Here is a 13,851-nt window from a genome sequence, read left to right as displayed (position 1 = left end):
TCCTTTTTCGTTTCTTCTTTCCCTTCCAATAGCAAAAAACCATGGGTTCGGTTAGGGTTAAAAGTATATAATACTAATCATCATGCATCATTCCCCTCTCCAGTGGTTCACTGGTTTGTCTTAATTTTACACTTGCCATACTGTTTGAAAATGCCAAACACATCTTTATACTTTGAACAGATGGGGATGGTTTTTTTTTCAAAAGTCTGTCATATCTCATACTTTACAAAGCGCTGTAAAATTGGAATAATTTGCATTTATATTTAAATTATCTAGAGTTCTTAAGAAAAAAGTGAACGATTATGTTTTAATAAAATACTGGTTAAGTCATCGGATACATTCCCCCACCCATCCCGGAAAATTGTAAATTGAAGAAAAATATACCTCAAGAGCCTACTCATATCATGTGATGAAAGTATATCCCCCTTCCCTTAAACGAAACCAAAGTGAAGCCCAAATTGGCTCAACCTTGCAGCTAGCACGTCTGGTCCCATCTCTAATGAATCTTTTAATAGTTGAATGGGCCCTAAAGATTTCATCTATTATTTGCAATCATGATAGAAGAAACCCCTAGTCTGAGTCACCCTTGCATACCCTTAGATCATTTCACTCCAGGGCTGATATGGTGGTGGGTTGGTAGGTAACTATGGATCGATCCTATCTACATGGTGATGGGTACACAACACTTCAACATAAAGTTGCAGCATCATTAACTGTTTTGAAAATAAATTCTAACACAATCAATTGAATTTAAAAGCCTATAGCTGTATCAGTGACGCCTCAACACAACATCAAACCTATGACAGGATTCTTTTTATTAAAGCCATATTGTAACATTTCTGTAAAAATAGATTAGTATTTATTTTCCATAAAATGTTAGCTTTTACTGTCAGCATGTCCCCTTTTAATTTTGAGCTGAACAAGCGAGATAAAGCAAAGAAAATGGGAATTCAGCACCAATGCATGTTACTCCAGTGGTTGTAATACAGTACGACTCTCTGATGTGTACGGTATGTGTCCCGCACGCCGTGTACGTACTCTGTTATTGCATACGTGTTCGACTAATATTTCCATCGTAATAATAAAATCCTGTGTTTTATTCAAAATCTCGGATTTTTACAAAAATACAGCACCTAAATTCTTGATTTTTGCAGAGTATCTTTGTTTACTTAAGTACATTACATTGTGTAAAACCATAATTTAAAAATTTTTGAGGGCGCTTCTCCTCAGCAAATTTATAATATGGCTTTAAATCATGTTCATGATGTTGCTGAACACACATAAGAAAAAACAAGCTTTTGTACATGTAATTTGTACCATGTCCTTTCCTTTTAGTAACAATTGATACAAAATAATGATAATAGCATGTATTTTCATAGTTTTGATGTTAAAGTATGAAGTTAGGTATTTCTGTCAAATGCGAAATGGTTTTGAATCATTTCAAATCTCTACTCTGACTTAACTTGGATTAAGTTCTTTTTTCATATTTTGTAGTTTCAAAATTACTTTCCAGCTACAACATTTCAAGAATAGAACATCTTGCATCGTTTTGACTTAAAAACGATAAATACATCTATTTCTGTAGCGTATAAAACACACACCATTAAACTTACCGTTGAAAATGACTCAAAAGTTAAATGAATTACTGTGCAGTAACCCTAGGTGTGGCTCTTCTAATTATCCATGACCAGACTGATAAAGCAACACAAATGGATGGGCAGCAATCCTAATAAGCCTTTCATGTCCGCGCTATAACGTTGGTCAGTTGTTATCCTCTCAACAAGCTGATAACATTGTCATTTTTAAATCAATAGTTCCTTATTAAATTACCACTTGCAACTTGTTCATTAACACTTGTTACATCATTGACTATAGAAATATAAAATGAGGTTTATTGTTGATTAGTCTAAATTGGGAAGTCTTTATTGGAAAGATTATTGTGTTATTGTTGTTTTTGTTGTGCATGAATGAGTGTGTACAGCAAGTCAAATGAATGTGTGGAGTGTGTTTGTGTTTGCCAGAAAACGAGGACACACACTCGCACTTCACATTCAAACTGCGGACCACCCTACAATGGGGGACCGTCCTCGGTTTCTGGAGGCATGCAAACGACCGCAAATACATGTATACAATGTAATATATTTGCGAAATACGACCTCTATCGGTATAAGACATAACGTCCGCAGTTGCTAGGTTAATTTCCATAAACACAAAAATACACAAACAAAATGGTGGAAAACGTCCTCTATATGTCGATTGAGTACGGATTCAGACGACCACATTTGCATGGTCCTCAACAGCGTCCATGTTTGGAGGCGATTATACAGTATACACGGGTGTGTGTGTGGGGGTGTGCAAGGTGTGTATGTATGTGATGTATGCACTGTATCTAGGGTGGATACTTCATGAATTTAGTTCTGATTTTAAAACAATATGTTGTGAACTTCAAAATTCAGATGTCCCAGTTTTACAAACTTATAATAATTGTTAAATTTTCTTGTAAAGGGCAAATTATTTTATTTCTGATATCACAACAATTCACTTCCCTCCTGGTTCTTGTGACATTGTGCTCAGTGACATTATATAATTATAAGCCAACTAAAACAAGGTACCAAAACGTCTGGGTGCAAATTATGACACGTCTTAAACAATTCGTCAAATTCTGATGTTGTCAATTAGCACAATTGTTCATTATAACCATATTATCCAGGTGACACCGAGCCCCACCCGATCAAAAATTGGACTCTTACGTAGTTCATCGACCACTTCCATATTACTGATGTCATGACATTTTGTCAATAACCATTGTCCTTTGAAAGTTTAATTCTATGGTCATGTTGGTGGCTAGTAAGTAATTTGTTCTCTAATTACTTTCCCAACAACTTCCTATCAGTCTGGAAACCTGGTCTCATTCACAGCTTATTGAAAGTTATATCACATCGTTCAAATTAGTTCTATATAATTATCACTTTTGCATTACAAAATGGGGAAACGTACAGGTTCTGATTGATGCAAGATTATTTTGTGGGTTTAGTAAGCTCTGAAGAAATACAAAATACAGCATGTGATGTCATCAAGTTTATGCTTTCTAAAGAATACAACATCACAATTTCAAAGGCTTCAACATGTTTAAGTCAAAATGACCATTTTCAATGCTGTATTTTCATGAAAGCATGCACTATGTGACTTTTTACTACACTTCTTCAGTCCTTCAAAAAAGCTTATTTGACAAGATGACTCACAGTCTTGCATATTTGGAGGTGACAGAAAATGTACATGGCATGGGAACATTACAATCCATGAATCACACCATTTCTTGTTTTAAATGAATTAACCAATGAATGCACTTTTTGACTATTCACCTGTTATGCTTCCGTCAATTGCAAGCCCGGCTACCAGGGACCGGGCACAGCGGGGACGTAGCGGGGGAGATTACCAAAGGCAATTGTAATAATCCCGCTATGCCCCGGTATTGTCCCGGTACCGGGCACAAATTGTGGGTGAAACCCCGGTACTGTCCCCGCCCATGCCAGCCGGGAATAGCACATTGTTTATGCTTCCGTCAATTGCAAGCCCGGCTACCAGGGACCCAGGCACAGCAGGGACGAGCGGGAGATTACCAAAGGCAATTGTAATAATCCCGCTATGCCCCGGTACAGTCCCTGGGACCGGGACGATTGTCTGGTAATTTCAGGGTGACGGTCCCGGGTATTGTGTCTACAGTGCCCGGGACCCTGGTAGCCGGGCTTGCAATTGACGGAAGCATTACACCAGGACCCTAGAATCCTAGATGGGCCTTATTCTACTATTGTTAAGTAATCTAGTTGAATTTGACTCTAGATTTATTAAAAACATGATCTGACATGATTTCTAGTCAAATATGACCAAAAATTGGGTTACATTTGGCCAAACAGGGTCTGAAGCAAAACACTGACTGAACAGTGTCTATAGTTTTTGCCTTATTTTACCAGCTTTAGAAACTGATATGAATGAAGTCAAAATTGGACACAATTTCTGATAAATTTGACCATTTGTGTGTGTGTGATCTTATTTTACTATGAATCTAGTTAAATGTGACCAGACTGATATATATATTTTTTTGGTTTGGGCATAATTTTGTATCCATTTTGAAATTGTCAATAGAGTAAAACGTGTACCGGTACACTATCGTCTATTTTTTATATGTAAAACCATAAATGATCCTAGCATTTTGCTCTAGGTCCAGGGACACTCCAATTTAACCAAAAAACAAAACCAAAAAACCCCCCAAAAAACAACAACAATACAAAACAAAACCAAAAAAACTTACAAATCCTTTTTGTGTGTGTTTAATTGTTGGTGATTTTCTTTAACATATAGTACAATGTAGTAGAGTTTTGTAGACACCCTTAGTTTATTAATGTGCTTATGTTTTGAATGTATACGTGTAATATAATAAGTTCTTGCTACAAACATAAAATTTTATACATAAATTGCAAGTTTAGAACCGTCATGAAAGATATACGTGAACTTCGTGAAGGAATCAGCTCTAATAAGATCAATCATGGCAGAAATCATGATAGTTATAGTGAACCATTCATAATTTCAGATAAAATACCAATAATAATTAATGATACTGATAAAAAATAATTACAAACATGATAAAATGCATTTTCTTCCACTGCAAATATCAGTTTCAAAATATCACACAAAGCTTAAACTATTAAGCACTGCACTGATAAATGGTTTATTTTGAAAAATAGAAACAAATTTAATTCTGCATGCACATCCACTTCTCCAATCATACAGAGGCAAATGGTAATGATTTTCACGTTGCAACATTCAGAACATTTTTCACGGAATTTCATTTACATCTCTAAGTTAATTTTCATCAGCCTCTTCACATTGGTAAATCCATTATTTCAACAACAAGTAAAAAATGTTTTTAAAATGGCTGCCATGTTAAGTATTTGGCACATAATTTCAGAAAACTGCCACTTTCAGCATGCATTAGAGACTAATGAAATCACAGCAAAAGCATACTGCACACTTCGCTAACCTCTTGACAAATCTCAAAATTCCAATAGCCATCCTCCTTCATGCTCTTGATCAACTGAATACACGAAGCCTCCATTCAAAATGGGTGTTGTGATAGTCTCATCAGTTCATAGAAATAATTTGATCAAAATATGATTGCCAGGACCCAATCAAAGAAAACCATCATCTTTTTGGGCCCCTTGCCTTCATGATGAGGTTATTACAAAATGTACTTTCTTTTTTCATTCAGTAAATATTTACAAAAGTGCAATTTTTTCAAGTCAATGCAAGGTAAGAGTTTGATATGGGTACTAGCCTCTTGGCGAGACAAGTAACAAACCCACTTCTTATCTGTTCATATTTGCATTATCTTTTCCTTTCAACCAATCAAGAAATCAGTAGTAAACTTGATTGTGACTATCACAGGAAAGCTGACGCTATGAAGTTCTGAAAAATGAAATGCATAATTAATGGAAATTTTGTCAGTTTTAATATAACATTAAAATTAATCATTTTAATCTGTCCAGCTGATAAAACTTAATAACCATACAAATGACATATTGAATTGTACAAGTTGATAACTGTTTAAAATATTCATGAGCATTGAGCAATAGACACTTATTCTCCAGTACCCGATTACATTTCGTAGATTATAACTACACAACATTTGAAAACAAACCTTCAAAATTACTTGAATTGGTCGATGAGAGAACTCTGTGTTTGGATTGAGCATGATAAATGAATTTCATCTGTCAAGCTAGAGTTTTCAAAGTCGAGCAGTCAGCACAATATTTGAAAATTATAGTGAGACTGCTAAATTCACTCAAAATACATCCAATTTTATCATTATTTTGTTTTCAAAATAAATAGCCTTCACAAATATACAAATGCGGCTTCTGTCCGAGTGGTGAAATAATCGGACAGCTAGATTATGTACAACAGACAGCTAGGTTACGTACAAAGGTATAGGATGCAAGATTCTGAAAACATAATACTAGTCAAGTCACTTGTCATATGCAACTTGGGTAACTGCACTTCAATTAGTGTTCTACACGAGTAATTGGTCCTTCCCATAACAAAACATCCCTGCAGCAACTTCGAAATATAAGACCATAATTAGCTATTTTGAGCTAAACTTGCAGAGATCAAACAGCTTTTCTGATTTTCCGAAAGTAACCTATAAAGCTTTTTTAGCCTTTGTAATAAAACATAAAATTCCATTGATGGAAAGTAAATTAAAATTCCCCTCAATTCTCATTGTGGTGTATCTGTTACCATTATCATTTCTGGTATTTGTGACAGTCATTGTCATCTCCATCTCCACCATTATACTTCAGTCATCATTGCCTTTGATAGACCTCAACAATGTCATTATGGTACATATCATCACCATCATTATCAGTTCCCTTGTGTCCTCAATACTGTCTCATCACTCCTTCATCTTTACATCTAGGGGTAAGTATCTAACCTTATTACCAACCTTGATCATTGACCCTCTTGGAGGAAATAATTATCATCATCATTATCACAACATTTGCGGAATGCATTTGGTTCATTTTAATACTCTTTCATCCAAGTGCAAAAAACAAAAATAATTATGTTCGGGAAGTTCTGTATCCTATTTGAACATATATTTAGTTTTACTTAATGTTTAATTTAAAAAAATGACAGCCGCCAAAGGACAGTGGAATATGGTGATCAATTTATAACATACTTCTCATATTTTTAAGAACATGCTAAAAGCCAAACAATAAATGATATATTTTAAGAAAACTTGTTCAATTTCTACATCTCCTGAGCATTTTATAGAGACATTAGCTTGGTCAAATCGTTGTGGGTTCTGGTCACTGGCTTGCGCCCCCGCTGTGTGCTGACTCAACGCCACATGGTGCAATGTCAAAGGCTTAGGTCAGCTACAAATTTACTGTGTTATCAATTCAGGCCACCAACATATTATGTATATCATATTCATAGGCAGCACCACTTTAGGGCTCTATTGCTTTACTATACTTGCATCCTCATGCTTCATGCTCGGTTCAGCCCAAAAGGATTGACCTTGCACTCTGCATGCTCGCCAAGTCCGTGAGGGTCATAGACTGTGGATAATTCTTAGGACATTGACAAACTGGATGTAAAAAAATTTCATTCAAAAATTTAAAACACTTACTGCAACACATACTGCAAGAAAGGCCAAGTACCATGAGGCATCTTGGTCAAGACACATTCATGATATAAATTTTGCCAGCAAAAACAAATTCATGAGTTCAGTCAACAATCTTTGCATGCAATATTTTGTATCACTCATACAAACTGAATCAAAATGATTGGTACCCACCAGTTGTTGATAACGGATGAGTCTAACACATCAAAATCCATAACAAGTCAAACTATCCCTTCAGAACATTTCAAAAGTATCCAATGTTGCCTTTGAAAAGGGCAAGTTTTTCAATAAACATCAACATTGATGGGTACCAATCATTTTGATACAGCCGGTACCAGTGACAAAAGCATGATAAAAGTTAAAAATATAATTTATCTATTTGTTTCTTCAATATTACCAGCTGATATCATTATTTTGCTATGGCACATGTTCACTGGAACAAAGCTAATCTTTTTGAGTAAAATTGCTGCAGAAAACTGAACTGAAAATTCATCTAGTGGTGTGATGAGTCTGTGTTGAACTCATAATGATCACATATCTTAGATCTATGTAGAGATCAAAATAGGCCATAGTCAAGATCAAGGTTCCACAGAAACTTAATTTGCTATTGTGGTATTGGGTCCAACTAGATACCAAGTATCCCTTGTAAATGGTTTCTTTTGCTGCTCTCTTCCTTAGTTGATCAATATTAAGTACATGTATGTATATGGTATAACAAGAGAAAGCCTGAGGAAAAAGCACCGAGTTTGCCTAACCTTCCACCAACTTTATATTGCTACAGTTACCTGTACTTTCTCTAAAATTGTGGTTCCACTGGTGAGCTGGGTGTGGCAAGGATGAGATCATTTTGATATGACCCAATCTATCAGCAGAAGATAGACCTACTGATTAAGGTATCATCTTAAACCACACTTAATGATCCATAATAATTACCAGGTTGTCAAAAATGAAAAACCTGATATCCAAGATGTTTTCATCATGTTCATGTGTACACATTTAGCAAGAAGTAACAAAATTAAAAACTAAATGCTCAAATACTTGTGTACCCTGAGTCATTAACTTGTATTAATATTTTTAAATGTAGGTCATTGTGAACGTCAATTTCTTTGGGAAGTAGATCATTATTTATATCTAGGCCCTACAGTACAGTATTTAACATAATGAGCGCACATGCAGTATACTTAAGTAGGTCATTTTAAGAGGGCACTTATTAATTAATGTGTTACAAAATTCAAACTGAATTAATGTTGCAATCCAATGAAGCTTCATGTTCAAACTGTTTGTGTTTTCTGTTATAAACTAGAATTACACAGTTCATAATAAGGTAGCTTCACTTGACAAAGGTTTGTAAATAATAAAGGTTTGTAAATACAGAGAATATGCAAATAAGGTCATTAATATTCATAAATGTGTAAATAACATAACACAAACTATAATTGAGCAAACAAGGGGGGCGATACTCTCTCACTCAACATGAGTTAGATGTTCATCAGTTAAGTTGCAGAGTGTTGCATTTAGGGTGCAATACATACTGTATTGTTCCTAATAAGCGCCCAGTCTCTATTAAAGGAGGATTTCGTGATCCTAGCATCCTCTTTTTATGACATTTTTCAGTAGATATCCACGAAAAAAGCTTATTTCCAAAATTTCAGTTGATTCCGATTTTGCGTTTGCGAGTTATGCATGATTATGTGTATTACACTGCTCCATAGACAATGTGTTGTAATTTCGTTCTGGTGCACCAGAACGAAATTCAAATTTGGCGATATTTTTGCTAAACTAATTATGATTTTAAAACAATATGTTGTGAACTTCAAAATTCAGATGTCCCAGTTTTACAAACTTATAATAATTGTTAAATTTTCTTGTAAAGGGCAAATTATTTTATTTCTGATATCACAACAATTCACTTCCCTCCTGGTTCTTGTGACATTGTGCTCAGTGACATTATATAATTATAAGCCAACTAAAACAAGGTACCAAAACGTCTGGGTGCAAATTATGACACGTCTTAAACAATTCGTCAAATTCTGATGTTGTCAATTAGCACAATTGTTCATTATAACCATATTATCCAGGTGACACCGAGCCCCACCCGATCAAAAATTGGACTCTTACGTAGTTCATCGACCACTTCCATATTACTGATGTCATGACATTTTGTCAATAACCATTGTCCTTTGAAAGTTTAATTCTATGGTCATGTTGGTGGCTAGTAAGTAATTTGTTCTCTAATTACTTTCCCAACAACTTCCTATCAGTCTGGAAACCTGGTCTCATTCACAGCTTATTGAAAGTTATATCACATCGTTCAAATTAGTTCTATATAATTATCACTTTTGCATTACAAAATGGGGAAACGTACAGGTTCTGATGCAAGATTATTTTGTGGGTTTAGTAAGCTCTGAAGAAATACAAAATACAGCATGTGATGTCATCAAGTTTATGCTTTCTAAAGAATACAACATCACAATTTCAAAAGCTTCAACATCTTTAAGGCAAAATGACCATTTTCAATGCTGTATTTTCATGACAGCATGCACTATGTGACTTTTTACTACACTTCTTCAGTCCTTCAAAAAAGCTTATTTGACAAGATGACTCAGTCTTGCATATTTGGAGGTGACAGAAAATGTACCTGGCATGGGAACATTACAATCCATGAATCACACCATTTCTTGTTTTAAATGAATTAACCAATGAATGCACTTTTTGACTACTCACCTGTTACATCAGGACCCTAGAATCCTAGATGGGCCTTATTCTACTATTGTTAAGTAATCTAGTTGAATTTGACTCTAGATTTATTAAAAACATGATCTGACATGATTTCTAGTCAAATATGACCAAAAATTGGGTTACATTTGGCCAAACAGGGTCTGAAGCAAAAAATTAGTTTTTTGCCTTATTTTACCAGCTTTAGAAACTGATATGAATGAAGTCAAAATTGGACACAATTTCTGATAAATTTGACCATTTTTGTGTGTGTGATCTTATTTTACTATGAATCTAGTTAAATGTGACCAGACTGATGATATATATATTTTTTTTGGTTTGGGCATAATTTTGTATCCATTTTGAAATTGTCAATAGAGTAAAATGTGTACCGGTACACTATCGTCTATTTTTTATATGTAAAACCATAAATGATCCTAGCATTTTGCTCTAGGTCCAGGGACACTCCAATTTAACCAAAAAACAAAACCAAAAAAACAACAACAACACAAAACAAAACCAAAAAAACTTACAAATCCTTTTTGTGTGTGTTTAATTGTTAAACGGTTGGTGATTTTCTTTAACATATAGTACAATGTAGTAGAGTTTTGTAGACACCCTTAGTTTATTAATGTGCTTATGTTTTGAATGTATACGTGTAATATAATAAGTTCTTGCTACAAACATAAAATTTTATACATAAATTGCAAGTTTAGAACCGTCATGAAAGATATACGTGAACTTCGTGAAGGAATCAGCTCTAATAAGATCAATCATGGCAGAAATCATGATAGTTATAGTGAACCATTCATAATTTCAGATAAAATACCAATAATAATTAATGATAATGATAAAAAATAATTACAAACATGATAAAATGCATTTTCTTCCACTGCAAATATCAGTTTCAAAATATCACACAAAGCTTAAACTATTAAGCACTGCACTGATAAATGGTTTATTTTGAAAAATAGAAACAAATTTAATTCTGCATGCACATCCACTTCTCCAATCATACAGAGGCAATGGTAATGATTTACACGTTGCAACATTCAGAACATTTTTCACTGAATTTCATTTACATCTCTAAGTTAATTTTCATCAGCCTCTTCACATTGGTAAATCCATTATTTCAACAACAAGTAAAAAATGTTTTTAAAATGGCTGCCATGTTAAGTATTTGGTACATAATTTCAGAAAACTGCCACTTTCAGCATGCATTAGAGACTAATGAAATCACAGCAAAAGTATACTGCACACTTCGCTAACCTCTTGACAAATCTCAAAATTCCAATAGCCATCCTCCTTCATGCTCTTGATCAACTGAATACACGAAGCCTCCATTCAAAATGGGTGTTGTGATAGTCTCATCAGTTCATAGAAATAATTTGATCAAAATATGATTGCCAGGACCCAATCAAAGAAACCCATCATCTTTTTGGGCCCCTTGCCTTCATGATGAGGTTATTACAAAATGTACATTCTTTTTTCATTCAGTAAATATTTACAAAAGTGCAATTTTTTCAAGTCAATGCAAGGTAAGAGTTTGATATGGGTAGTAGCCTCTTGGCGAGACAAGTAACAAACACACTTCTTATCTGTCCATATTTGCATTCTCTTTTCCTTTCAAGCAATCAAGAAATCAGTAGTAAACTTGATTGTGACTATCACAGGAAAGCTGACGCTATGAAGTTCTGAAAAATGAAATGCATAATTAATGAAAATTTTGTCAGTTTTAATATAACATTAAAATTTATCATTTTAATCTGTCCAGCTGATAAAACTTAATAACCATACAAATGACATATTGAATTGTACAAGTTGATAACTGTTTAAAATATTCATGAGCATTGAGCAATAGACACTTATTCTCCAGTACCCGATTACATTTCGTAGATTATAACTACACAACATTTGAAAACAAACCTTCAATTACTTGAATTGGTCGATGAGAGAACTCTGTGTTTGGATTGAGCATGATAAATGAATTTCATCTGTCAAGCTAGAGTTTTCAAAGTCGAGCAGTCAGCACAATATTTGAAAATTATAGTGAGACTGCTAAATTCATTCCAAATCCATCCAATTTTATCATTATTTTGTTTTCAAAATAAATAGCCTTCACAAATATCCATACAACTGCGGCTACTGTCCGAGTGGTGAAATAATCGGACAGCTAGGTTATGTACAACAGACAGCTAGGTTATGTACAAAGGTATAGGATGCAAGATTCTGAAAACATAATACTGTGTTAAACTAGTCAAGTCACTTACAATTTTGTCATATGCAACTTGGGTAACTGCACTTCAATTAGTGTTCTACACGAGTAATTGGTCCTTCCCATAACAAAACATCCCTGCAGCAACTTCGAAATATAAGACCATAATTAGCTATTTTGAGCTAAACTTGCAGAGATCAAACAGCTTGTCTGATTTTCCGAAAGTAACCTATAAAGCTTTTTTAGCCTTTGTAATAAAACATAAAATTCCATTGATGGAAAGTAAATTAAAATTCCCCTCAATTCTCATTGTGGTGTATCTGTTACCATTATCATTTCTGGTATTTGTGACAGTCATTGTCATCTCCATCTCCACCATTATTCATTCATTCATTCATATTTTATTTCCATAAAAATCAAAGACATTACATAAAAAAAAAAATATATATAAACACGGTACATATGGAGGAAAAGGCTGGAAGACCAAAAAGGTCTGAAAGTTAGCCTTTCCCTGAAATCAAATGAAATTAACAAAATAAATCAACATCACATAACATAACCAAAAGACAAGGGAAGGGGGGGTGCTCACTAAAAAAGATTAATTATATTTAGAGATCAGTTTTGTTTTGAATTGATTACGGAAATGTTTAACAGATTTTGAAGCTTTCAGATTTTTATCTAAAGAATTCCAAAGAATGGGACCTCGTATGCGTATGGCATGATCAGAAAAGACTTTCTTATTTTTGGTTAGATTTAGGTCATTTACATATCGTGTCTTGTAGTTATGTATGTCAGAACGTTTGGTAAAATAATTATCAAATGAACAGGGCAGCTCATTTATAGAGTGCCTGTACATGAATGTACCTAATTCCAGTGTGTACATATCTTCAACTTTTAATATGTTATAATTAGCAAACAATGGCGCTGTGTGGTCTCTGTAGTGACCGTTTGCCACCGTTCTAATAGCCCATTTTTGAATTTTTACAATTTTATTTAAGTAAGTTTTACATGTATTTCCCCATAAAAGTACTCCATAATTCAAATAAGGCAATATTAACGTACAATAAAGTGTAAATAAAATACGATTTGGAACAAAATGTTTCAATTTATTCATGACACCGACATTTCTTGAAATTGTTCTAGATACGCAATCTATGTGACATTTCCAAGTGAGACATTCGTCTATTAGTACACCAAGGAATTTAGTTTGATGCACTCTTTCTAAAGCCGAGTGATCTAGTGTGATTTGCAGGTCTTGATTCATCGATGTCATTTTGGGTGTGCCAAGTATCATGTAATTTGTTTTGGTAGCATTAATTGACAATTTATTAGCTTTAAACCAATTGCTTACTTCCTTTAACTCTTCATTAACAAGGTTTGTCTGGCGTTCTACGTTTTTATGGGAGTATAAAATGGTGGTATCGTCTGCAAAAGGACTAATTCGAAAGTACTTTAGATGCATTGGTTATATCATTGACATATAGTATAAATAGAAGTGGTCCCAGGATTGATCCTTGTGGAACACCACATATAATATCGTGTGATTCTGATTCATAAGAATTATAATAGACATACTGTTTTCTGTTACTTAAATAATTTCTGAACCATTCTAACACAATACCACGAAATCCATAGTGTTCTAATTTATGTAAGAGTATGTTATGATCGATTGTATCAAAGGCTTTTGATAAGTCCAAAAATATTCCAATAGTCGTTTCATTTCGTTCAACTGCTGCAGTAACTT

At 34.1% G+C, this 13,851-nt stretch overlaps 1 protein-coding gene across 4 annotated transcripts in view; it reads right to left on the bottom strand.

Annotated features, from left to right (window-relative positions):
• Positions 1-13,851, bottom strand: part of LOC140148976 (rhotekin-like) — a 152,811-nt gene that overhangs the window by 117,069 nt on the left and 21,891 nt on the right. Inside the window, exon 1 of one of the 4 annotated variants that reach the window (XM_072171095.1) lies at positions 5,039-5,154. The exons of the other annotated variants lie outside the window; for them this stretch is intronic. Coding sequence (XP_072027196.1) covers positions 5,039-5,113 — 75 coding nt within the window. The 5' untranslated portion in view covers positions 5,114-5,154. Of the gene's footprint in view, positions 1-5,038; positions 5,155-13,851 lie in introns of those variants that run through there. 4 annotated transcript variants of the gene reach the window in all.

This window comes from Amphiura filiformis, chromosome 3 (assembly GCF_039555335.1).
Source record: "Amphiura filiformis chromosome 3, Afil_fr2py, whole genome shotgun sequence".
Lineage (NCBI taxonomy): Eukaryota > Metazoa > Echinodermata > Ophiuroidea > Amphilepidida > Amphiuridae > Amphiura > Amphiura filiformis.
The sequence above is the reverse complement of the archived record's forward strand: the minus strand, read 5'-3'. Positions and strand labels throughout refer to the sequence as shown.